This window comes from Corvus moneduloides, chromosome 1 (genome assembly GCF_009650955.1).
Source record: "Corvus moneduloides isolate bCorMon1 chromosome 1, bCorMon1.pri, whole genome shotgun sequence".
Lineage (NCBI taxonomy): Eukaryota > Metazoa > Chordata > Aves > Passeriformes > Corvidae > Corvus > Corvus moneduloides.
The window spans coordinates 119,710,606-119,737,530 of NC_045476.1; the positions used below are offsets into that span (position 1 = coordinate 119,710,606).

Genomic DNA, 26,925 nt, shown 5'->3' on the forward strand with positions numbered 1-26,925 from the left:
TGAACTGGTTTTGTGGAAAATTACTGACTTGTGGTCTTCTGCTTATTCTCATCCCCAAGAGAAATCCTACAGGAGATCCAGAGGCTGCGACTTGAACATGAGCAAGCATCTCAGCCCACACCAGAGAAGGCCCAACAAAATCCCACTCTCCTTGCAGAGCTCCGGCTCCTGAGGTAAGTCCACGGCAGTAAGACCTCTGGCCTTGACAGGGGCCAACCAGTCATTCTCAGTAAGAGAAGAAATAAGAGATAAGCCTGGTTTATGGTTTTGGAGACTCTTTAAAGTAAGTCAACCAATGTGTATCTTTAATCCATTTTTGGTGCAGCCTGTTGTCCTAGAAGTAATTAAGCTTATGCTTTAAACTGCATGCATGAGGAATCTCACATATTACTCCTCTACATTAAGTTAAGCATGTGCATTAGTGTTTGCAGAGTTAGGCCCTTAGGTCATTTGGAATAGGTCCCCACAGCCTGGTCCAATTGCCACTAATTAGATGGGAAAAAATGTTCAGAACAAATGCCTTCACGAAGATTTCTCATTTACGCTAAAGAAAATACGTAACTACGTAAAAATACAGCCAGAATTAGATGTTCCCCCATGTGTTGAGCTCTAAGGAGAGGTCAGTTCTCTTCATGGTGCAAAACCAGGTTGCAGAATGATCCTCCTTGTCACGTGGGGGTGAGGAGTAATGTCATCTGCAGCTGCTGAAGATTTAGAGGATCCTTCCTCCAGTTATTCCACAAAGCTAAGAACTTTAATATGGATGTGTGTGCATGTTAGTTACAATACTGTACCCGGATTTACTAATTTCCATGTATATCACATTGAAGTGCAGTTGTCATTGGCCCAGATCCATAGGCTCCCTGAAAGTCCTGAAGTTAATGTTGTAAGAGCCAGACAGAGGATCCAGTAAGAACTATTCAAAATGCTCTATATAAATAGAGAATAGAGTGTAAGCACTTTCTTCCCAGTGAAATAATGCTTGATTGCTCTGCCCCTGACTGAAGAACATTTTTTGCCACTTAGCCACTCCTCACTCAACTAATATTTTAGTGGTCTGATTTGTAGCCGAAGGAAATTACTGTAAGAAATTGTGCTGAAATTTTTTCCTTAAAAATACTTGATAGGTTTATTATGGAGTTTTCCACACTAAAATATTTTTCTGATTAACAAATGTTTACTTCTGCTTTCCAATCTAAATACAAATTAGCCTTTTCATTTCTATGAGTGATTTTAGTATGTAATTACTTCTAGAGATCTACAGGCAAGTGACATTCTGAGACATATAAAACTGACCGTCATGAAAACATGTACACTCTATAAAATATACCAATAATGTAGCTCTTGTCCATCAAACCTAAAGTCTATTTTCAGCTAGGAAATCAGCTTTCTATGTAGTTGACTAATAAAATTCATTATACTTAAAAAAAAAAAAAGGAATGATTGTGCAGTGTTAGCAGGCTGACTACTTAACTTTTCCCTCTTTTCAATTTTGATACACATATTAAAGTATAATACCCTTACTTTGATGTCTTGACATGCGATGTCCTTAGGGCAGTGATGCTGAATTCCTCAACTGTATCTTTCCTGATTTAATATGCACTGTGAGAATCAGAAAATAACTTTTAATCTGTGGTCTGAACTGCTTTGCATTCCTTCTGAAATGTTCACCATTTGAAAGGCGAAAGTCTGACTTTGGATTTACTGGGGAATTTTGACACCACCTCAAATTCCTAGATACTTAAGATGGCACAAGGCTGTTCTTATGTGTAAAACAGCAGGACTCAGGATAGCAGCCCTGATTTATGTCTGTTACCCTGCCGATTTTTCAGGCTTAAAGTCCTTAAGGCCGTAGAGCAATTTAGTTCACATTGTATTAAGAAATGCTGGAATCTGTAAATCATGTTATGGGTACCTGTCCCAGCATCTTTCACATCTACTTTCACAACTGCTGTAGTGTGGCAGTCGCTGAAATGAAGTCCTGAACATGGCATTCCTTCACATTACCAGTATTGTCTTGGAGACAGGCTGGAAAACCCTTTACTTCCAAGAAATTGCTCCTGAGTACAGCAGGAAAAAAACATCAGAGGAGTAGTCTGTACAGTGCACACTACTCAGATCCTGTCTCCCTGTGGAATGAATCTAAAACCCAGCAGAGCTCTGTACCTGCCACTTTGAATTACACAGACCTTATTTTTGTTAGCAGTTTCTTAAACTCCATTGCCTTTGTGCAGTTCATAGCATTTCCAACCATTACATGTGTGTGGAAAAAAAAAGCCAACACAGGCATTTTGTAGCAGGAAATAGATCAATCCTTCAGAAGACTAAATGCAACATGGCAGTGTTACTATATGATCCTATTATATAGGTGAGAGATAGCACACATGAGCAGTCCTGTGGAAATCTACAACGTTGACTGTATCTGTAGTTGCTCACTTACAGTGAAGGCTTGAAATCAGGGTTTCATATTGCCCTAAATACAGGAAATGTACTTAAGTCTTGTTGGTTCCAGTGCTTTTCCATTTGGGATTAAATTGTCATATCTTGTAGGTAGTACAAGGCTAACAACACAGTGTTTATATGTTATTTGCAATGCAGTAGTGTATAAAATATACCTAATATGTATATTTTTCAATAGTAATGTTAATTAAATCATAACTTCCAGGAAGCAACAATTTTGTTTTGTTTTTAGGTGGGGACCTCACCCGGTTTAGTGATTGAACGTGTGCAAACACTGATCCCCCATCCTGTGCAGTGGAGCTGTGAATCAAAGCAGAATCAAAGCTGTTCAGATTTATGGGGGCACAGAGAGACTGTCACACTTGCAGTGTCTCAGTATTCACACTGTCACACAACCAGCACTGGACTCCGAGTCCAAAGAGCTAATTTCAAGCAGTCATGTCTCTACTATGTGATAGTCTTCCTCTTGCTTTCAGGAAAAAAAGTAGAAACAAAAGCAGACCACTGTGGGTTTTTGTCTGAATTTCTGAACTCTCTTAGCTTCTCTCATATCTCACTGTGTTCAGTGCCCCTGCTGTAATTTCCTGTCCTTCAGGGCATGGCTTTAATTTCTTCTGACAGCTAGTGAGGTTATTGACAAGAGAGTTCCAAAGCTAAAATTGCCAGGCATTTCCACAAGGGAATATAGCACAAACTTGTTTGACCCTCATTTGTTCTTTGAAGAAGGGTATGTATCACTTTTCCCTAATCACTCTTCAGTCCCACGACGATTCCCAGTATGAGGGAACTCCCCAGCATTCACATAGCCACTTTCCTAAGCACTGTGCTGAATTCATAGTGTGTTTGCTTTCCTGTGGTCTGTAGGCGTGTATCCCATAGTAGGGCTGGGAAAATGATGCAGTTAAAAGCTGCTCTGATACTGTGAGGAGCAGGCTCTGATCAGATCTGCTTGTTTCTCAGACAGCGGAAGGATGAGCTGGAACAGAGGATGTCTGCTCTCCAGGAAAGCCGAAGGGAGCTTATGGTTCAGTTAGAAGGCCTCATGAAGCTGCTGAAGGTAAGGAGCTGCACCTGGTACTGCCAAGGAAAACAGAGTGAAGCAAGAGAGGAGAGGAGAGAGAGCAGATGTAACCACAGAATACTGCAGAACCTGACTGTTTCTACCTACAAAATTTGGCTTTGCTTCTCTCCCTCTTTATTTTTCGCCTTGGTCTTTTAATTCAGGGGTTTCAGATGATGCTCAGATGATGTTGTTCCTGTAGCAGCGCTGCATCATCATTGTCACCTACTGCTAAGTGGAGTAAGAATAAGAAAAGAAACTGACATGTAAAACAAGTTAACTGTTGGCTGTCAGAAAATAAACCTCAGCACTGTACACTATTGCTCACTGCAGCTGACAGTATAGAATCACTTGGCTATTCCTTTAACTTTGCCCTTAAGTTAAAGTTCCTTGAACTTATTCAGTAGTTGGTTCTGTCAGATGAGTCGTTTGACAACCACATGTACCTCTCTCACCTTAGAGATGCTTTCCCTACAACACTTGTTTCACAAGTACAGAAGCAGGCCCTTGTTAAACAGATGAAACATGTCTCAACAAAGGATCTCAGTTAAAAATGAAGATATCAAAAAGCATGTGCATTTTTAAAGGCAGACTGGGGTAAGAGGGAAAATATGTTTTTATTTGCAGCCCTATTTTACCTGATGTGCTTCAGGACAGATGATGCCCGAAATTCACATTGGAAGAAAATGCCCTGAATAGCATAGGAGTCTATTTTGTTGTTGTCTATGGCAGATAAAATGAGTTCATGGAAATTCCGTGCAACTTGGGTCAAATATGGTTCAGATAACAGCAAAAGGAATTTCACTGAAATCCATTTAGATGCAACATGCACCCATTTAGATCCATTTGCATCAAACCATGAGTTTGAGCACCTTATGTCATTTGCCCCTCCTCAGACACAGGCTTCTGCAGCCACAATGCACGAATCAGTGGCACCTCAGCAGAAGAGCCCACTGAACAGCCAGCAGATTTTTGGGAGCTGGAAGTAGGCGGGATACTTTTTGTTCTACCCATGAAATGCTGCAGTGCCACAGCTAGCAGTGAGGTCTGCCTGCTGTCAGTCACTGCCTGGACAAAGAAGATCTGGGGTAGGAAACAACAGCAGCTTTCTGAACGCTTTGCCCTGTTCCGGTGTTTCAGAGTGTGCAGAGGTGGTACCTTAACCTGGTCTCATATTGTCAACTATCTTGACTGTACTTTTAACACTGTACTCCAAATTTGGCTTTGTTTTTTGTTCTTCACTTACATCCTGGCTTATCTCATGTGCTGATCCTCTTTTTTCTTTAGGAAGAAGAGTTGAAACAGGTAGCAAGTTACCTCCACTTTGGAGGCCTGACTAACTCCTAAATGTGATTGTGTTCCTGTGATTTGTTTTACTTCCTTTGCTTGAGAAGTGTGTGTGTGTTCTTTTGACCAAAATTAATATTTTGCAGTTATTTCCCACATTAGTGTCTTGGAACAATTTTCACAATGAAACATCGTAGCACTCTAGAAAGTGAGTCATGGCTACAAGGAATCTTGATCTTTTACTTACTCCTCTAAATTAAAACATGTAAGGTGTAGAAAGCACCTCTCAACTGTAGTGAAACCAACCTAGAATATGAATTAAATAGATAATATTTTGAAAATGTAATGAGAAATCTGATACTTTCAAGAAAAACATAACTGAGCTTAGATTAGACAAGGGCAGTAAGTTTGAAAGCCCATTTTATCCAGGAAAAGTCAGGGCACAGTGTGCACATCTTTACAATTGGCACTGATGCGAACAGTCCCATGAGTCTTCGGGAAAATAAATGTTTTCTACAACCTGGATCAAAAAAAAGAAGTATTCACATTACTAATAGTAAATTGTAGAAGATTTAGTTGTTTTGGAGCTTTTGGGTATTGTAACAGATCTTGGAAATATATTAATTAGGTTTAAAAAAAAAGTCACTTTCCAGATAGCAGTCTGATTTATGAGTTCAATAAAAGCATTTCATTTTTACAAAATGCACTTCCTCCTGCTTTCATCAGCAGAAGTGCAGTCACAAGTCTGGTGTGTTCTGTCTGCAGAACAGCATGCAGAGTTTGTAGGTAATGCTCACCTTCATAAAACTAACATTTGGCTAATTTTTGTAAGCATCAGTTCGTTGCACACAAAAAAATAAATCTGACCAAATACCACCTCCATGTAAGATCTGCTGGCAAAAGAGAAGCTTCCATTGTGACAGGAGTTACCTTATCATATAAAATGTTCACTGGACAGTGTAAGTGAAAGCACATTTTCAGGCTGTTACGAGGTATTTTTATGAGATTTTTTTTTTTCCGAGAGTAATAGCCTCTCTGAATACCAGGTGATGATGCTAAAGAATTACTCTCACCATTTCCATTTAATGATCCCCATTATGCTATGCCATTTCACGATCTGTTGAGAGAAACAGGCTTAAATTAATTTCTGGAGGAATTCAATTGGAATGAGCAGCCTTGCAATTCATCTAATGCTTATGAATTATCTATTTCTCCATTGTCCTTCCTTGAGAAAGGATAATGAGTTCTTCACATCCCTGTCGTTTGATGAGGCTGTGCGATTTCCCTATGTGTCATCCCAGTTCAGTCCCAGCAGAGGGAGCAATGGGCTAAAGCTCCCGTAAAGCCGGTTTTCATTTCAAGCATTTTATGCTAAGCATGCATGACTCTTGATAGTGGGAAAATTTTCCTGTCTAGCAAGCGTTGACTTAAAAGCTGTAGCAATTCGACTAGGGATGGTGAATTAAATAAAATACCTGAAAGTTTTCCTGAAAGGCATGAGAACACTGATAGCTGCAGCCAAGTACAACACAAAAGCTGAAACCATCCAAATATCCACGGTGGCTGTGGTAGCTCCCCTTTCAACATGCCTTAGTCCTTAGCTGGTAGAGCTGTCAAGGTTTGGGAGCAGTTCAGTGCTTGTCTTCTCTGCTGACCTTACCAAGAAGTTAAGACTGGCTGTCATAGCGGATTTCAGACCATTAGGTCCAGCCTTTGAAAACCACAATTCTCCTGACAACAGCTAAGCAGGAATCCGATCCTAATACCACTTCATTCCCAGAAACCTGGGCTGAGGTGGATCTAGATGAGTAAAATATATTAAGTTTTCACCTCTCTGAAATCGGGCGTTCCCTAATGTCCTCCTATTTTAACTTGCTGTTCATCAGTTCTGTCTGATACTGCCCAAATAGTATAAAAAGTGAGGAGTTTTTTCCTGGACTCTGATTGCTTCATCTTCCTGTGCTTCCCAAACGTCTTGTGTTTATCATAAACACAAGCTCTCAGTCATAGCTGCAAAGCAGACAGAGAGTAAGCACTGGGTGTGCAGCAGCTTTCGCATTTCTCTTAAGGGAAAATTCCAGCGCTGAAGTACTGATGGGCACCTGTTATTTTTAGTAAATAAAATGCCTATTCTGAAGTTCATTCCTGAATGTGACTTGATTACAGGAAGCAAATTTTGTCTGTTTTTTTCCTCATCTTTCTCTGAAAGTTCCCACTGTTGTTGATGTTCACAGAACAGAGATCAGAGGCAAAGGAGAGCTAAGGAAAAAAGGTGGCAAGTGAAAAAGGGCACTTGTCTTTCAAAGAGCTGAGAACCAAAAATTCTTTTGCAAATGTGTTTCACTGAGGATGAAATGTGCTCCATCAGGGCATGAGAGAAGAAAGCTGTAGATCCTGGATGCCTTGCCTGATGTGCAGGGATCAAGGACCTTGGAGCATCTCCAGGTTGCTCTGGGCCCTTCCTCTGGAGGATTAAATATCTCCATTTCTTCTGGAGCTGGTATAGATGATTCTAGAAACAGGAGAGCATCTGGCCTTTATATATTTGACTTGCCTTTCATCCATCATTTAAATGTTCTAAAACCAGTCATTAAAGAAATTATAAGTATTAAATCTTCCATTCTTCCATCAGTAATGTGCTTATTTCTCATAAACCTAATTTGCCCTTGATGGCTTTCAGGTGATAATGTCTCTTAGAAAGGGGTGATAGGAGAAAAGAGCAAATAGCGTAGTATTCTGTTACATTATTTATGGTCCAGGCCAGGAATTTATAAAAATCTCAAGGGCAATGCTGCACTCATCCTGCAGTGGGCTGCTCTTGTCTTTTTTAGAACATATTTGCCAAACGATATCAGAGCTGCAGTGGCAACCAATACCAGAGTTAAAATAAATGCCATGGGAAGAGTTAAGAAATCCTCCTGTATTTTTAAAATAAAGCCAGGATAGGGGAAACACCAGCCCTGAGATCACTTTTGACTGAAAACAACCAGGAGCTTGGGTTGCAGTTCCCCTTTAAAAGCACTCAAGCCGCCTCCATCCTTGGCATCTGCTGAACACTGGGTTTCAGTCAAAAGCCATGTGCAGTTTGGTGTGGGCTCCAGCATTTGTTTTTTCTTACATGGATACACATTCCCAGGATTTTGAAACAGTGGATGAGAAGAGCACTGTGTCTCTTGCTATCACTCACCTAGCTGTGTTAGTAAAAATTGCAATTTTGTAAAGTCTGCTTGAATTTCTGCTAAGTGATCCTAACTGTGAGGTGCTAATAGCATGACATTTCTATGACTGGTGTGAAAACATTTTCACTTCCAGCAGCTGAACCCATAGCAGGAATTTATATTGCCCTATCCCCACAGTGTTTTGGGAGGGCCTGAGTATATCCTGTGGAGCAGATAATTTAATAGTGGCTTAAATAGTTCTCTAGCTCCAAATAAAAAGCAGAAATTTGTATTATTTATTGCAAGTGTCAGACTTTATGTCACTGAGAGGTTGCATGCGCCATGAACTTGTCCTGCAGGGAGGCAGAGGGCAGGGCTGTGATCAGCTGTAGTGGCAGTGCTCTGCTGAAAGGGGCTGTGCCAGTCCCTTGCCCAGGCTGAAAGCTGTGCTGGTGCCAGCAGCTTTCCCCATCTCACAGCCAGAATGGGTTACAGTTTGTCAGACATGCATGTGAACTGGGGGACTGAGAGAGGGGAGAGGGCAGAGAGGTCTGTAGTGTGGTCTTTATTAACTTGGGGTTTTTTAATTCAGCTGCCTGACATTTTCCCATGCTTAAAGGAAGTCAGATCTTGACTCATATTTTCCTACTTACTGTTTCTCTACACAGAAGCCTTGCTGTCAACTAACAACTGACTTTGGTTTATTTCTTTTAGCAAAATTAACATTACCCAACTGATCTACAAACAGCATGATGCCTTTAAGCTGAGGGATGGGTGACCAGGAGAGCAGGCAGGCTCTTGCAAAGCCCCTCTTTAACCCCTTGATTGTTTTGCAGACGCAGGGGGCAGGCTCCCCACGTTCCTCACCCAGCCACACCATCAGCCGGCCTATTCCGATGCCCATCAGGTCTGCCTCTGCCTGCTCCACCCCGACCCATGCACCTCAGGACTCTCTGACTGGGGTGGGAGGAGACGTGCAGGAAGCCTTTGCACAAAGTAAGTCTCATTAAGAGCTTGTCTGGAGACTGAATAATCATTATTTCTTGTGGTTACTGACTAAACGTGCTTGAGCTTCTCAGCTGCATGCAATGAAAGCAAGGTAAAACAGAAAATATCTGTGACAACTGCGTTTTGCCATTGAAAATCAACTTTGTCAGCCATCAAACTTTGCTGTCAAAAGCAAGCAGGTAAGCACAAACCAGACAGTGATGCTAATTAATGGAGTTTGGAGTAAGAAGGAATTTTGATGCAAGATGGTGAGAGCAGCTATCACTGCTCTGTTAACCAGAAAAATTGCTATTGACCTCAGCAGGCATTGTCAGTGTGTTTGGTTTTAAATAAAGACTTTGCTAGAAATAAATGATACAATCATAGAATTAGTTCAGGTGAAAAGGGCTTTTGTAAGTCAGTGTGTCCTTCTGCCCCAAGGAAGAGGGCTTCAAAGTGAGACCAGACCATTCAGGACCTTTACCAGCTGAATTCTGGATGGCTCCTATCACTCATTTTCTCTGTTGCAGTGTTTCACCATCCTTATTGTGTATATTTCTTGTCCTTCTGTCTGATTGGAACATCCCTTGATGCAACTTGTGACTGTTGTCCCTTTTCTTTTTGCTTTGGGCCTGGGAAGGTCTAACTGAGGTCCAGTTAGATTAGGCAGGAATCAAGTCTGAAAGTCTAGGTGAACCCTTTCTTTGCATTTCCAGAAAACTGCCATCCCCTTCCCACTCTTTTCAAGTAAGAATAAATTTTAAACTATTTTGAATTTCTAAGGCCACAAATTAAACTATGATGTTGAATACCACAGAAAGTGAGTAGTCTGTGTTATCTAAATAAAGAAATATTCCTTATTTTTCTAATCTGCTCTCTCTAAAATATTTACATAATTGCAATTCTGTGATCTGAACAAGTCTTTTTCCCTCTTTCCCCAATACAAATTAAACATAAGTTTAAATGTAAGCTCAGAAGTTCCTCTGCTACAGTGGAGGCATGCTTCTTCCCAGGAACCCCATTCAGCCCTCTCATGCACCCTTCCCCTTGATTTTCCTGTGAATTGTGTCTTTGTGTGTATTTTTGGACAAGATTGAATCTGTAATGCAATCAAGAACTTACTCCTAAAGTGCTGGTCAATTCAAGTATTGAACACAGGCATAATTCCTGGTCCCAACATAATGGGTTGCTGCTGATCTCATTTTCTGTGGCAAAAGAAACAGGCAATATGTTTTCCTTTTTTTCTGCTATGAAAAAAGATCGAGACAGGCAAAATATGGAGCCCTAGCTTCTGTGCTGTTATGGGACAGCTTCTTCTAGAGTTAAGGGTAAGATAAATAATGTAATGGCCACAGTAAAATATCCATAAACAACACTAAGTCTGCCTCAGGCAAATGCATTTTAAGTGTAGAAATGTGTTCTGTTCAAGATCAAAAGCAATGTAAGAAGTTATGTGATCACATTCTAAAACTGCTGCGTTTGATAAATACCTAGGTTTGTGCTATTATTTACTGTAAGCTCTAGGTGGGAAGGTCAGACCCAAAGAACTTGAAGCCAGTATTCTGTCACATCTTGATATACTACTTTGTGAGGGGGGTTGGGCTGAGATTTTATGGCTCCATTCTCTGCTGCACCAACAGAGATCTGCCTGCATATGCATAATGCAGACAAGCCATGGTTAAATGATGTTTTCTCTTCATTGTTTCTGTTTCTCTTTCACAGCATTTGCAATAGTTCAGAGGCACAAAATTGGGGAAGACTTTAGAGAAGGAGTGGTTTTGTGTAAGAGTTTACCTACTATAATTTACATTCCAGTAACTCTTTGCTAATGGATACATTAAAAAAAACCTCTTTAGGATGTGAGAAACTTTTTAAAATGTATTGGTTTGCATTCAGCCTGTTTTAAAAAACCTACAGTAGCCAATTCCTGTAAATAGTTCCATTTGGAAGACTGGTGATTCTGTGGAATGTATTGATTATTCAGCTATTCAACAATAGTATCTATGTTTGGGATTTGGAGCAGTTAAGCACACGTTACCCAGAGACCCCTCCTAAGGAAGGGGTATTTCATGCAGGTCACAAGAATCTCTCATGATTGATGGTTAAGGGAATATTGCCAGGTTCAGCAGGGAAACACTTCTAGATGCGTTATTAGAGTTTAAAAGCAGCCTGGGGCTGTTTAGAGAGGCAGTAGAGCTTCCTTTATTAAAAAAAACAAGGGGGGTTGGGGGGAGAGAGAGAGACAGTAAATTATAGAATATACAAGAAAGTCCTTGAGCTACAGGAGAGGCTGAGAGGGAGCAGAGAAGAGAAATCTGTATAGTCTTGATGAGGGATGAGGTCAAGTGTGTTTCTTCAACATTTGCCGTAATTATCTGGCAAATACCTGGCAATAATGGTGTCATTAAACAGAGCTGTGGGAACTTAGAGAAAACACTTCATTTCTTCTCTCCTCCCCCACAGGCACTGTAAATGAGTTCACGCTGGATTTAATCTTCCAGGCCCAGTCTGCTGGTGTCACCACACAAATGCAAGCTTGATGGCAATGAATAATCGCCACATATCTGGCATTGTGATTAAATGAAGCATGAGGGGAGGCTTCTGCTTTTGCATACAGCATAAGTAAATGAGGCCATTCTGCAGAGAACTCTTCTGCACGTGTCCCTCGTAAGGACTTTGATACCCTGAATTATCACAGTGACAGCTTTCAGCCGGGGCGAAACTGCTTTCAGCAGTAAAACATATGTCATGTGGATAATAGTAACAGTGTGCTTTGTCCATCTCTTGCTTCAGGTGCAAGACGAAACTTAAGAAATGATTTGCTGGTGGCAGCAGATTCAATCACCAACACCATGTCTTCTTTGGTAAAAGAACTAAATTCTGGTGAGTGAGGCTAACGAGGGAGAATAGTCACCACAGTGACATTTCACATTTATATGAAAGAAGTGGGATGTGGGAAAATACATATCTTCAAAGCTTTTTATGCTTTTATTAAAAAAATCCCTAAATAACAACTTCTGGAACTCAGCAGGTCTTAAAGCCGTGGATGTAGAGGTACAGCTGCATACAGTGAAAACTTTGTCTGTGATTGCACATGGAGTAGGATTTCACTCTTTAGAAATTAGATTTAGCATAGATCATACAGGACCTGTTGTAAAATGCAACCTGTAGTATTACCATTAAAATATCCTACCTAATAATTGAACTAAGCAAAAGCTTCAGTAGCACCTTCAAAAGGTGCTTTCAGTAAGAAAACTCTACGCTTTGCCAATATAAGTAGAATAATATGCTTTTATTCACTGTGAGGAGGTGGCATTCTCGGTTGGAAAAGCAGAGAAATGCTTAAAGAAATAGGCAAGCATATTTACTTCGTGAAAGTTAAATGGGACTTCTTGTTTCACAGAAGTGGGCAGCGAGACAGAGAGCAATGTGGATTCTGAGTTTGGACGGACTCACTTTGATGACCTGGTTCCATCCCCGACGTCTGAGAAGGCTTTCCTGGCGCAGATCCATGCCCGGAAGCCAGGATACATCCACAGCGCTGCTGCCACCGGCTCCATCCGCAGTGACATGTGGGTACCTGCTCAATGCCCCTTCCTGACCTCGTTCTTCTTCCTTTGAAAACAATGTGCAGCACACAGTATTTCCTCTCCCTCTCAATTTTTTGGTTAAAAAAAGCATAAATCCAAGTGAGGACTGTTTCATGGTTACACAGTAGTGGGCTCTGTAAACAATAAAGGCCAGAACTTAGGACTCCCTCAGGAGTGAGCTGTCTCACATCCAGCCTGGTACACTCAGGCAGCATGGAGGCCATGGGACAGCTGTTCTCCCTAATAAGCCCTGCAGTCCTATTCCCTGTTTATCCAGACTGAGGGACCTGTTGGGGCTTACTGGAAAAGGAGAAATGTGTAAATGGAAAACACAGAATGCTTTTTGTTGACCTGCTTAATTGATGAACAAACAGATTGATTTTTACAACCTGATCATTCCTTTCAGAGACAATAGGCATCTTTCTAGTTATTTTTAGTTCAGCCTCTTTGTATGAAGTTATTGAGAACTTTGTTGCTCATTTCCTTAGGGTATTGCCTTCAGCAGAATATGCCCTTTGGTGTACTTCATCAGTGCCAGATCACTGGAGAGGGGAAATATCAGAAGTGTTCTCCACTGCCACGAAAATACTAACCAGTGGAGCGTGTGGTTAGACTAAAATTATCCCACAGTCCTCATAGATTACAATAGAGGGAAGTTTTATTGACTCTGAATGTCATTCATCTCAGGAGGCTATTTATTAATAATTGTCTTTAGGGTTACAGAAGATGGAGACCCTTATGTCAGAGCAGATGATGAAAATTACGAGAACGACTCTGTCCGCCAGCTGGAGAACGAACTGAAAATGGAGGAGTACCTGAAGCAGAAGCTGCAGGATGAGGCATACCAGGTAGGACAAGGACACCAGCTGCCCATGCTTTTCCATAAGTGAGAAAGGATGATGTGCCTCAGGTGCCCAGTGCCATCTAACCAGCCCTGGGCTCTGGGATGTGATCTCAGTTACCAGAGCAACCACATTCCAGAAGCTGCTGCCACCCTTCCACAGACACACATGCATCCAGCCTTTGTGCATATCCAAGACCACACTGCCTGAGGGTACCAGGGACCCAGGTGGGACAGACCTGCCTCTGAGCTTGTTCTCTGCCCATGCCTACCAAGTCACTTAGATCTCATTCCCCACTACCACAGGTGCTGGTTGGTGGTGTCAAGATGTCCTGCAATTTTCAGATCTTTTTTTTTCTCCAGTAGCAAAAAACATTCACAAGGGTTTCTCCAGTGTGAACTGAAGCTCAAGTGCAGTCTGTGTGCTACTGTCATTGTCAGAATCTGGAGGTACAGAAAAGGTTCTGAAACGAATTGTATCCCAGAGGACCAAGTATTCAACAAGCAACAAGTATTCAACATTCTCAAGGTGCAGAGAAGCCTGGGGATTTGCCATTAAACACTTCCCTGAGGAAGCTCTCAAAGGGCATTTGTTTAAGAGTCTGAGTAAAGCAAATATGCCAGGAGGAGCTGGAATTCTGTAGATGTCCCTATCTGCATCATGGTCTCCACTTCTACCTGGTGTTGCAGATTATTGCCATGTTTTCAGTTATTCTAACTTGGAATATCTGAATTTAAAATACATTACTTCTTATAAAGTTGGAAATAGTGTCAATAGGAAGGAAAACCTAGTTCAGTTATTTGGGAGCGGAGCTGAAGCAAGCAAAAATAACTTTGTTCCCACATGGTGATTGGCTCAAATATGGACCTCACCCCTAAAGAACATATTAAAAAAATGGGGTAAAAAAACCAAATTAGACATGTTCTGAGAGATCAGATGTCTGCAAATAAGGTTCAAAATCACTTTATGGGCAGGAATTCTTTAAACTGCTGATTTCTGGGAGCTAATAAAATCTAGCCTTTTTTTCTGGTAGTTTTCCTCTAGTGTTCAGTGCTGGTCACTTTGGATACAATCTGTGTCTGACAGGCTTGTGTTGTAATGAAGATTGGCTGCTCTTTTGGTCTTCTTTTCTGTAAAGCTGCTAGGGTATGTTAGTCTTGTAAAAGTTCATTGAGTCTTATCAAAATTTGAGGTAACTTTAAGGTTGATGTGAGCATCTTCTTGTTGTTGTTATTGTTGTTGTTGTTGTTTATGTAGACCTGCTACATGCCCGTGGTAGCTTGGCAAAAACCATTTCATTGCAGAGGTCTTTAAGGACATAACAAAAGGAGCAGGATTGTTACAGATCATCTACTAAGGCAACAGCAGGTGACCAGGTGACATAGGGGGTGTTGTCAGAATTTTTTACCCAAGATAGGAAATGTCAAAAGTCACAGCCTTTGAACTCCTGAACAGGATGAACAACAACTGCTGATGTAATGAAAAGTGGTTGTCAGTTTAGAGAAGGAGTGCCTAAATAGTCACAGCTGTCAGGCATCAAATAATAAATGTTATTCTTGCTGGTAAAAAATCTATTTTCTTCAGAAGGAACAACAGACCAGTTTGACTGTATTTTGGTTACAGTATGGAAGTGGCAATGGTGTTACTCGAGTTTGACAAGTTACAACGGGATTTCGTACATGCATAAAATACAGTTTGTATGTCCACTGCAAATAAGGGCAGGAGAAGTTATACATGTCACTTGATGGCACTGGGTGCTAGTCTTGCTTCAGTCAAAATAGTTTTTCTGCTGTTTTCTACCAACATTCCCAGAAGAAGCAGAGGAAATCTTCTCCCTTATTAACATCAGAATAAAACTCCTGAATTTAGCTGAGCCAAGACTACAAAGTGAAGTTTATTCCCCGTTGCTTCACATTATTTGTTTCCACCAGGGGAACAAAGACAGAAAAACCAACACACACACACACATCCCCTCCGGCCAAAAAAAAAAAAAAAAACAAGCTTTTTTTAAGTCAAAAATATATTCACTGAGGGAACAGAAAGTCCTCATTCTAGACAAGTTCTGCTTAACAGCATTTTTCCAAAACAAGTTTCATGATGTACTTTACTGTCCGTGAGATTGTCAGCTCCTATCAGGCAGTGATTTGACAGTAGTGACTTGTAAGTAGAATCTAATTTTAGTTGATACCACAGCCCCAAAGCATGTAATGGCAATGCATGAGAAGTTCTTCCCAGTATGGTTGATGCCATTTAAATTAGGGAATAGGGTTAAAGGAAGCAAGAAAAAGTGCTAAGTTAATAGGGACTGCTAAGATGATTAGGAGTTGGTTGGATAGTATCATATATTGATCCCAAGACATGCTTTGGCATTGGTTGTTCTCTGCAATTTGCTGTTTATTTGTGGTATTTTGCTCTTCTATTCCTTTTTCTACTAATATCACTGAGTATTCTAAAAAAGCCACAACTTTCTACTTGGGAAAACAAAGGAAAATTGGGAAATTTCTGTTCAGGGTATCCTGTTGAACTGAGGCCAGGTCAACTACTCTCATTTGCATCAAACCATTGAAATTTATTACAAGCTGTTTTACTGTTTGTACTCACATGTACACTGCATTCATCTGGATTGCCAAAAAAAGTCAGAAGCTGTAGCTATCCTAATGCAGTTGTCAGCTGAAAAAACCTGCAAGAAGGAACTCCTACTAAGATGGCAGAATGGTCACCTCAGTAACAATCTGGTAACCATTTTTATGTTACTAAATGTCTCACTTCGTGTAAAATCAGCGCATTTAGAAAAACACGTAGATGTAGTGTAGCATGGAAGATGGTTGGCCCAAACCCACTCTTGTTATTTTGTGTCACCTTGTCTCCAAGAAAGATTTTTATGCTGAACTCTAAATTAGTATTAAAGTATGAGCAAAAAACCCAAGATACATAGGGAAATCAGGGACATGAAACCTTAGAGGAGGCTTCTTTCTCTCTCTTTTTTTTTTTTTTTAAGCATGTTGTAAATAACAAGTATCTGTATCAGAAAAAAACCCAAACACATTTGATGCACAGGTGTAAATGCTAACAGTGTGTATCCTCCCACATCTGTTTCCACTTTTGGTCTTGGTACAGTCTTTTGCTGATATATTGTGTAAGACAGTTTTCACTGGGGTTATTTTCTGGGTCTCTAATTGCTCCCTTTATTTCTAGGCTTGTGCATGGCTTTTTTCAGAATAATACACTGCCTGGCTGCTCACAGGCTTAATTTGTCATCTTCCTGTTTTCTGTCCTTTGTTACCTACAGGTCAGTTTGCAAAGTTGAGTGCAATATTCTTCTCTCTCCTCTCAAGTAAGTATTAATAGAATTTAGAGGAAAGTTTGGAATTAATCCTCATAGTACACATTTCAGTTGCAATGCATCTTGTGGCACCTGAACAATGACAATGCTGTTTCTTTATCCTTTTAACCTGTGTTGGGATGCCTTGGAATCTCTCTGAATCAGTTCTAATTTATGGATCTGTGGTCCTAGTCCCATGGTTTCATGTTAAGCCATCACCGTTTTTTTTATTTTTCCTTTGTTGACCATCAGAGTGAGAATGTGGGCTTTTTATCCATGGGGATGATGACAAATACATTAGCCAGTACAGAGAAACCTTATCCAGGAGATAAGGAACCAGATTACATTTCAGGAGATCTGAGTTTAATTCCTTTCAATGCTTCAGTCTTCCTAGGATAACTGAAATAAATAATTTCTGATGAGATCAGAACATCTACTTCAGTGTGTGAAACAAGAGTTATGTTAAAGAAAGCAATCAACCAGCTGCTGAACCACAGAGGTCTCCTCAAATGTGTTGCAGAGGTTTAAAATGCCCCAATCCAAGTGGGAGGCACTCAGGTACTGGATAGAGTCTGGCAGCTCAGAAATATGGCAAGATCTATAAACTCCCTGCTGTCTCATATTCAGGTCATGTTCCTTACCCATGCCAACCTCACAGTTGCAGCACTGAGATTATTGTCAAGTTCAGCAATTGTGTTTCTCCTCAGGAAGACAGACATCATCTATTTTTATGAAGTAGCCTGTTACTCTGAACATTTGCCCAGGAAATGGGAGACCACACATTTCTTCTTGCCTCAGCTGAAGCCGTGGATTCTGCATTTCTGACTTTCTAGGAGAGTGCAGTGCCCTGCTGTGAAGATGGCACTGAGACAGTGCTGTCCATCCTGCTGAGACACTGAACCATGGGATGACGGGGACAGAAAGGGAGGAGAAATCAGAATGGGGATCTGATTCTGGTCTGCAAACTGAGCCTCTTGCTCAATGCCAGAACTAAAAGCAAGCAGAGGTCAACAATCAAATGGACACTAGAGCTTGGGAGCAGGGTCATGTTCAGATAAGAAAAACCAGTGAACCAACCTGTGCCAACTCTAGCAGGAACTCATATTGTTAGATTTTGTGTCATGTTTTATGGTAGACCTCCTTATTTATGCGGCAGTTTTGATGGTAAAACTTGACCCTGATTCAAGGGGTTTGCATCTTCTGATGACAGTGAAATTTGAGTGTTAAAATGTGTATCTTGTGAAAGCAGCTGCTAGTGGGTATTTCCAAAGCATCTGTCTCAGCGTCTTGCAGCTGAAGCAGAATAATGTGAAAAGCAAATAAACTGCAATACCCAGAGTACTATAAACACCAAATAACTGCTCATAAAAATTCTCCTTACATTGCCCCTCAGGTTGCATTCATTTTCTCAGTAGCCCTGTTAAAAACATGATCCATGTAGAGTTTCCTAAACATTGATGGCCAGAAAAATAAGTTTTCTTACTCTGTTTTGGTGCAGTTGTCAGTTTTAGATCAGGTGAAAAGTAAAATGGATCTTTCAACAACAATGTGTGTGTATAACTATGTATAAAGTAGAAATTTTATATATAACTGAATATAATTACAATTTGCAATAATAAGTCAAAAAAATCTTTTTAATTAGAATTACAAAACTCAGGCACTTCCATTTAAAGTTTCCTCTTTTGTTGGGAAGCAGTGTTAACATAGTGATGTGGAGAAACATACTGCCCTAAAGCCTGCCTTTCTTGAAAATATGTATCCTGTCTCAAATAGCAGAGATCTGAGACTGAGCTACTATTTCCTCTCCTGGATGATTTTTGAAACATTTTGAAACCTCGTCAAAAAGAGAGATTTTTATAGTGAGATTTTTTTGGCTCCCAAGGGAGCCCTTTGGCCCGTACCAAAGACTGTAACGTTCCCAGGAGCTATAAAAGCCCAGCCCTACAGAAGTTAGCATCCAAAACTGGTAGACTTGGCACTTCACCTATATCCACAAGTACAAAACGTATTATGGTGCATTATGATAAATACATCTTCATGTGGTAAGTGAAACTTCTCAAGATTCACTCTGTTGTGAATATGGAAGTCTGTTATATCTTGTCTATTTTATTTGGTGCTTACATTTCACAGCACTGGAGAAATAACTTCCAAATAGTTTATACCAGACATGGTATCGAAAGTGCTTTTGCAGTTTTCATTGGGTTCTTGCTTGAAGCTTAGAGGCTGCATGAAGAGTTTTATTTTTAAGCCCTTATCCAGTCAATAGTGGTACAAATACAGTCACTATGGTCCTAGATGGCCATAGGAAGTAGAAAGCCAACAGACTTTCCTATCTCACACCAGTATTACATCTGTGCTTATTAAAACAAAAAACAAAAAAAACCAACACACACACAACAAGAAAAAAATTATGGAGGAAATGAGATCAGTTTATTGTAGCTCCTTATGAGTGATACTGCAGCTGATGGCCAGCCACAGAGTTTTGTTCATTGCCTAATTCATCTGGAGTTGATGTTATTTGATTGATGCTTTTTGCAAGCTATTTTCATTTGCATCTTTAAAAGCACTATGTACAATTTTCCAGAATTGATTTTAAATAGCATCTGGTATAACAAATTCCCAAGAGAGCAAGTCCAGTGATATATAAAACATAATTTAATCCTGTTTTCAATTTACTTTTTATGTTAAATGTACTTGTTTTATTTTTAGTAAAGAAACAGAGTGAATTTGAGCTTGTTTTCAGCAGGCACTAGGCAGATCTTGACATTAGGTGAAACTGCAACTTTGATGTTGCTTTGCCTTTATCCCCTTGATAGCATTTGATTTTTTGCCAAGGATGGCCAACAGGAGCAGAAAGCCTGCATTTCAGAAACTGGCTGAAAAGTTGTCATTTTCATTTAGTTGCTGTTGACTCGTGCAGTGGACGTGTCCCCACGAGACCTACAATCTCCTAGATTTTCTAAAGCTATGCTTTCTTAGTGCTGGCACACGTTTGAATTGGTCATGCCTAATTCATTTATATGCATTATTATAGCAGGAGAGAAGGTGTGAAAAGCTAACAGAAATCAGACCTAAAGCATCCTCTGAAAGGGAGTACAGGGAGGAGGCTTTATTACAGGTTTTGTTCTCAGATTTTAACTGCGATTTTCCCTATCTTGACAAAAACATAATAATTTCAGTTAACGATTCAGTTCCATTCCCACTCCAAACCCTCTCACTCTCTCGACACCTTATAACATGAACTGTTGAGGTGTCTGAGGCTTTGGGTGTCTGTGGGTGACATTTTCCATTGCAAAAGTGACTGAATGGTTTGTATTGAAACAGGTGGGATTTTTTTCAAGCACAAAACCCCCAAATCCTTCCAAATTTTTGATACGAATGCATTCTTTAAAAATACTATCTATTCAACTTGACTGTTTTTCCAGGACAGAATTCCTGTTCAGTAGCACTTTCATATTTTTCTCATCTCTTGTCATTTTTCTCAAACCTCTGCTTTCACGTTTACCAGCAGAGATTGGGAATATCATCAAATGTTGGGTGATAAAAACCATGGGCCAAGGGTGATGGTGTGGTCAGTCTAGTCCAGTCTTTTTTGGTTTTTTCTTGAACAAATACATAAAAGCCAGCATTATCTGGACCATTCCATTTGAAAATAACAGGAGCATAGCAGCACAGTAATTTTCAAAAATGTCTGCTACATTCACTCAGCTATGTTTTGGTTTTCTTTTCTTTTTGGTTTATTTTTCTCCCTAAGTCCTCCTCTTCTTAGCATGTAGGCGTAAAAAACTGTGACCAAGTTAACAGGGAAGAAGCAGCTTTAATTTGTGAATTCAATTCTAAAATTACGCAAGTGATAGGAATGTTTTTTGAAAAACGACTGAATGACAAGTAACAGAGAAGAACCTGTGGATTAAGTAACAGAAGAGGTCAAGAAACAGTTTTATATCATGACAAATCATACAAGTCTTAACTTGGAATTAATTTTGGCTCTTCCAAAATGTTGCAATGAATTTAAAGCTCTGAGGTTCATTAGTACTCATTAATTCTAGTTGGATAATCTATCCCAGTGCTGGCTGTGGAACAGAGAGACGCCTGGAGAGAATTTAGAATAACCCTTCCCACACTCCACCAAAGAGAAGTAATTTATCCAAAAAATATGAAGCAAACCCAAATACTTAACATTACTGTCAATGCATCTTAATGCATCCCATGTTTCACAAGCCACTCTTATTTTACTCTTGTGGTTTATAATGGTACCATCACTAAATATGAGATGTTCCTATATTTTTGTGTATTAGGAAAAATTTTGTCACCAAAAGGGTTGTCAAGCATTGAAACAGGCAGCTGAGGGAAGTTGAGTCACCATCCCCAGAGATATTTGAAAGGCATGTGGATGTGGCACTTGGGAACATGGTTTAGTAGTGAGACTTGGCAGTGCTGGGTTAATGGCTGGACTCAATGATCTTTTCCAACTTAAGTGATTCTACGGTTTCCATAACACTGAAACTGATTCAGTAAAAGTCAGTCTGAAGCAGCTGAGAACTGACCTCTTCCATGCCTTTGATTTTCATTTTTTTGTCTGAATTGTGAAGAGAAAAACGTTCCTTTGCTAAGATTTCCAAATTAGTTTGCAGACTTAAGTGGTACAGGGGCGTGCCCGGTTTTTAAAAGATATCATTTAAAATGTAACTCAGAAATTTTTTATGAAACTCTTATTAGACTTGCAGTGCAGGCTTCCTTTGCATTTATCAAGAAAATGTTAATGCTTGTCTTTTGTAACCATCTGACACAAGGAGACACTAAATTAAGATCGTTGTACCATTTGGCGTGCTTAGGTATTAAGGAGTGGGGTGGAAGTCTTTGTGCTTGAATAATTAATACAATCAAATGGTCTCAGAAAGGAGAAGCAGCAAACTAAACTACCTGGCCTTTCTTCATTCATCAGATTTAATTTAACTATTTTTGCCAGAATAACTTGCATTTCATCTCCCATCTTTTAGACCAGCTTTATGCCTGAAATGAGTAGAAAAGAATTCATGTGGAGGGAGTGGTCTGTTAAGCTGTGATTATCATATCTCATGCAATGCAGATTGGTCTTCTCTCTGAGGTAGTTCAAGAATAAAAGGGATGAGTTCCTTAACTTACAAATATGTAAACAATGCCTTTACAATAAATGTGCCAAAAGCAGAAGTTTGCAGTATTACCTGACTGTAGATCCTGACATAGTTCTGAGAAGGAGCAGCAGTAACCTATCAAGCATTTTTCCATTACCAGCTAAAATGCCTCTCCTGTAGGAATTTGACATACTCACTGATGCTTCAGGACTCAGAGGAGCACCAGCAGAAACTGGTGCACCAGTGGACTAGGCTGTTCATGAGCTGTAGCACTCGGAATCACCCTTTCAAGTAACTACAGGTTTTCTTAGACACTAAAACATACACAGGGCAAGAAATTTACATGTGAGGGGAGGCTCATGATGGTGAGTGTTAATCAAATGCCTGAACACTGCACAAGGGGAATAAGCCATGGTTTCGCTTCCAACATTCTATTTATAGAGCAATTTGGAAAGGTGAAATGGAAAGGAGAATGGGAACACTGCAAATCTGTGTCAATGCAGACTGAGTTACCCCAAGGTCCCACAGCAGAGCAGGCAACAGTCTTCTTGCCCAGGGCAAGGAAAGTTTCCAACTTCCCTCATGCCCTGTAAGTTTCTGTTTACAGCTCAAATACCTGTGGCTCACATAAGTAGGATGGCTTTTTTCCTTTTTGAATTCCTTGAGGGATAACCACAGGAATTGGACAGCTCCTTTTTTCTCTCAATAAAGCAGCAGTCAGAGGCTTTACTTGCTCTGCCTGCATGGGTGCAGCATCTCAAACCAGCACTCTTTAAAAACCTTCTGTAAACGTTTCTCAACAGGGAAGCTGCAGTCAGACAGACAACGAAAGCTACGTAAGAACTGATGATGAGGAGAGCTGCTTTCGGACAGACGATGAAGAAAACTCAGCTGCGAACTTCACAGAAGAGTGGAACCAAGAGGTGCAGCGTCTCTTGACAAAAAAATCGCATAACTAAGTTCTGAGGACTGTAGCACAGTACTTTTGTTCTAAGAGTTGTAGTTTGTAGATGTGTGTTTTTTGACAACAAGACTTTTGTTCAAGGCTAACTTATATTAGCTACATCTTCTGTAACATGGCTCATTACCGGCGAAGCAAACAGACTGACGCGCGTGCTGCTGTCACACACGGCGGCGCTGTTAATAACTCACGAAAACCCTTTGCACATGATATTGAACCTGTTCAGTTTACAATGACAATACTGTTTATAGTTAGAAATTTGATTTCTGAATACTTTGAGATTTTAGTAGGTCGGTTTACTATAGACACTGTACATTTTTTTCCACGGGAGAAATAAAAAGTGACAAGTATGCATTTAACACTGAATGATTATACTCCTGAGTGTATATATCTAGTAGCCCAAGAAACTAAGTACCAGACTATATTTGCAATTTGTTTGCAAGTCTTTAAATTAAGGCTTATACAAAATGTACTAAAATAATAATAATTATATCATTAATAATAATAATAAACTTCTCTAATTTAGGGCTAACGTGTAACTTAGGAATGTTTCTTTCAAAATAATCTAACAAATCAGCCATAGAAGTTAGTGTAAATATTTTTTTTCCAAATAGATATCATATACAAAAGGTGACATTCAAATGATATAGAATCTAGTTTTTAAATCAGCACAGATCTTCTTAAAACTGTGAACTATGTTTTGAAATACTCGTTGCTAAAGCTGTTTATAAACCACAGGTGCCATAAGATCCCTGAACTGACTGATGTTATGTATAATCCTCCATGGTATTGTTTCATTGATGTTTTAGCTTTAGTAAGCATGTGTTCAACAAACCAGCTCTTTCCATCTCTCTGCCCCTCCTCTTCCCCCCCACCCCCTTCCATTATGTTATTTTTGAGGCCTTCAGCTTTAAATGTACAGGCTTAAAGTGCGCTTGCAACTGTTTCCTTTTGATTTCCGAATGTGTACTGCCTTAGCCAGCCACCAGATGTTCTGCATGCCCTCTTGGAAATGTGTGGTGAGACACTTTCAGAGCTGGATGGAGAAATAGCGATCAGTGAAAAGCACAAGAAGAGCAGTGGATTGTTTCGAAAGGACAGGCATACAGTTACAGAATTGGAGTTTCGTCCGGTTTCGTATTTTTCCAGTATCAAGGCATTTCAGGAGAAAGGGGACTGACCTGGCCATTAGGCAGGGTTAGGCAGTGAGGCTGCTGGCTGAAAAGTGTTTGCTCTGCTGTGACTACAAACCTACAGATACTCCTGAGCAGGCATTGACACAAACTAGCATCAACGTGCTCCCCAGAGCACCCTGCTCCGAAACAAAGGTGACACCTCTATGGCACATGGCACTGCCGTGCAGAGGAACCAGAGCCAGGCCAGGGACAGCTGGAGCAGCAGCCGGGCAGGGACACCAGGAGGTGTTCCATGCTGGCCACCCGGCCCTCCTGAGCTGCGCAGTGTCTTAGCTCGGGGCCGCCTCTGTGCCAAGGTAACTTTACTGCCCTAACACAATATTGGGCTTCCAGTGCCTGGCTGACCTGAAGTGACACTGTCTAACAGCCCTGAAAACAGTGGTGTTTCATACAGATATTTCACACTAGCACAGTTTGCCTTCAGCAAGTGATGAGATACCCATCTAAAGCAGGTTAACATGGCTTGTCTGTCCTTGCTTTCATGGTGACGTGGATGTGTGCTGCCGTATTTACGTGAGATTGCTATGTCGCTCAACCCAGTAAGTCCACTTGTTTGCATGCATTCTCCAGGCTCGTGGCTGTTTCCCTGGGCACTATGTGTTGGGGAATGAGTATCTGTATGAAAGAGCTGCTGCCATTTTTCACTTCCATATCATTTCATTGTGTATGCAGATCTCTTGTCTGTATATCCTTGTGTATCTGGGCTTGCTCTCAGACATCCAAATGCATACTAAGGGATCCTGATACCTTCATGTAAGCTTTTCATTTTTGCCGTCACTGGTCTTTGTTCCTGGGGTGTGTGCCATCCTGGCAAGGCAGGCACCGTATCCTCCACTGTCCCCTCCTCCAACCTCCTCTCAGGAATGAGTTAGCCTCCACTAGTGCCTAGCACTCCGTGTTTTAAGCTACTCCAGTGAACCTGTAGACATTGCTGTCAGCTCAGGATTCCAGGCAAGCATTTCCTGAACAGGAAGAAAACAAGCTAGAACACAGCTATGTGCAATGGCTGATTAATTCAACCTATGTCGTGTTTAACTGTACCAAAAGTAATAGATCCCTCTCATCACCTTAATGTCTGCGTGCTCATTATCACCATGCTTAGAATAGATGCAGTAGACTAAATCCATTGCAAGAGCTTCCGAACCAGGAGTAAGAACTGAAGTTGACTAATCAAGCACCTTTCTTTTAGACTGGTGTCAACAAGATGATCCCTTAGAGTTGGAGTTCTGGGTCCCTTATGCCCTGGAGCTCTGAGATGAAGCACCTCTTACTTAGCTCTCCAAATGTCTATTTTAAGCATTTTTCCAACTCTTAAGCTGGCTGCATTTTCACCCAGCTGGTCTTTGTCTGTTTGTTGAATATTATTTTGGTTGTGGTTTGCGGTCATTAAAACAGAGTTACAGAAGAGGTCCTTGGTATGGCCCTTTTCTGAACTACCAATGGCCCACCACGGCAGTCAAAACTCCAGGTGGTTTTACTGTCACTGGAGGAAAACCAGTGGTTTGGAATCAGGAGACAGGGATGTGAAGATGTGTAGGGTCCTTGAATGTCCAAAGCGAAGGTGGAGAATGGGTTGTCTGTAAGTAGTAATGTTAACTAAACTGCATAAAAAGGTGTGTGGCCTTTGTTGTGATATAATATGTATTTTCTTATATGCATGAGCCAAATTGTTGCATCATAATTTATCATAAGTGTGTCCACCTTTACTTTCAGTCGTCATCTTCTCCCATCCTTATTGGTTCTTGGCAATTACTGTAGATAGACCTTGTAAATATTGCAACCTTGGGTTGCTGTAATCACACTGGTTCAATCAGCAGACGGAGCTGTGAACAACAAGCACTCCACTGTGTCCTGAAGAATAAAGGGCATTTTTACCTTTGAACCAAAAAGAAAAAAAAAAGTATGAAGTTACATCTTGAGGCTACTAACTGTAACGCATTTTTAAAACTACTGTACTTGACACCACTTGAGACAGATACAGAGACACTAAAGATGTCACAATATTCATTGGTATTGTAACAGAACTGCTATTGTATGGGGTTTTTGTATTGCTGTTAAGTATTGTTTTGTGTGTGTGTGTGTTGGAACCTACTGGGGACATGTTATATTTTGAAGTGATTAAACTATTTAATTGTGTGTCTATATTTTGGAATGGAATTATTTCTTCATTAAAAAGATTTTTAAAAGGAATTTATGGAGCATCATGTTTGTGGCTTATTTTGGTTTTGGATGATCTGTTCCTTGGAGCCCAAGCACCATTTTTATTGAGTAGGGAAGGAAAGTGTGTCCCTGTGGTGCCTCAAGTAGTCTTTTCATGGAAGAACTCCTTCCACCACCTTCCACAGCACTTTGAACATGGTACTGGGCAGCACCTGTGTACGAGTTTGAAAGCAAACCAGTGAGAGACTCGAAATCAGAACTACAATTAAATAGGAAAATTGAAATAAATGCAATAGTACAGAAACACTGACGGGTCAGGATACAACCTGACACCCTGTTGGTCAGGGTGGTGGTAGCAGTCTGATTAAATGGTGGCTGCAATCCTGTTGAAGTGGTAGATGTGGTTCTGTTGAAGCAGTGATCCTGTAGAAGGGTCTGGTGTTCCTCAAAAGCCCCAGTGGTGGTTATGTAGCTCTTCTCCTCTGGGAATCCAGTAGCTAAGGGCTGACTGTGGTGTTCCAAACCTCAGATTATATCCAGGTAGGAATGCTTGGTTCCTCCCCCTGGGCGGAGCATTTCACAATGGGATGATGTAGTTTTATGAGTCATGCAGTGAGGCTTGGTGGCCCATTAACAGAAGTCATCCGGGATGTGTCATGGAAGAGACAAAGAACACTGCCCCACCTGGTTTTAACAGATGGTGATAGAATACTTGTGGTTACATCTTACCTTGTAACCTAAGACAACCTGCTTTCAGTGGCCCAGGCAGTTTCTTCTTCCTTTCTTAG

The 26,925-nt window shown here is 40.6% G+C and overlaps 1 protein-coding gene across 19 annotated transcripts in view; it reads left to right on the forward strand.

Moving 5' to 3' along the window:
* DTNA (dystrobrevin alpha) overlaps positions 1–26,167 on the forward strand; it is a 231,298-nt gene extending 205,131 nt beyond the window's left edge. For 15 of the 19 annotated variants that reach the window (XM_032124631.1, XM_032124641.1, XM_032124624.1 and 12 more), the window contains 7 exons: positions 60–173; positions 3,421–3,517; positions 8,802–8,961; positions 11,746–11,835; positions 12,356–12,524; positions 13,258–13,390; positions 22,624–26,167. In XM_032124631.1, the coding sequence (XP_031980522.1) occupies positions 60–173; positions 3,421–3,517; positions 8,802–8,961; positions 11,746–11,835; positions 12,356–12,524; positions 13,258–13,390; positions 22,624–22,779 (919 nt within the window). In that variant the 3' untranslated portion in view covers positions 22,780–26,167. Of the gene's footprint in view, positions 1–59; positions 174–3,420; positions 3,518–4,807; positions 8,225–8,801; positions 8,962–11,745; positions 11,836–12,355; positions 12,525–13,257; positions 13,391–16,673; positions 16,719–22,623 lie in introns of those variants that run through there. The other 4 variants (XM_032124692.1, XM_032124701.1, XM_032124708.1 and 1 more) reach the window with 2 other exon arrangements.
* The last annotated feature ends 758 nt before the right edge of the window (positions 26,168–26,925 follow it).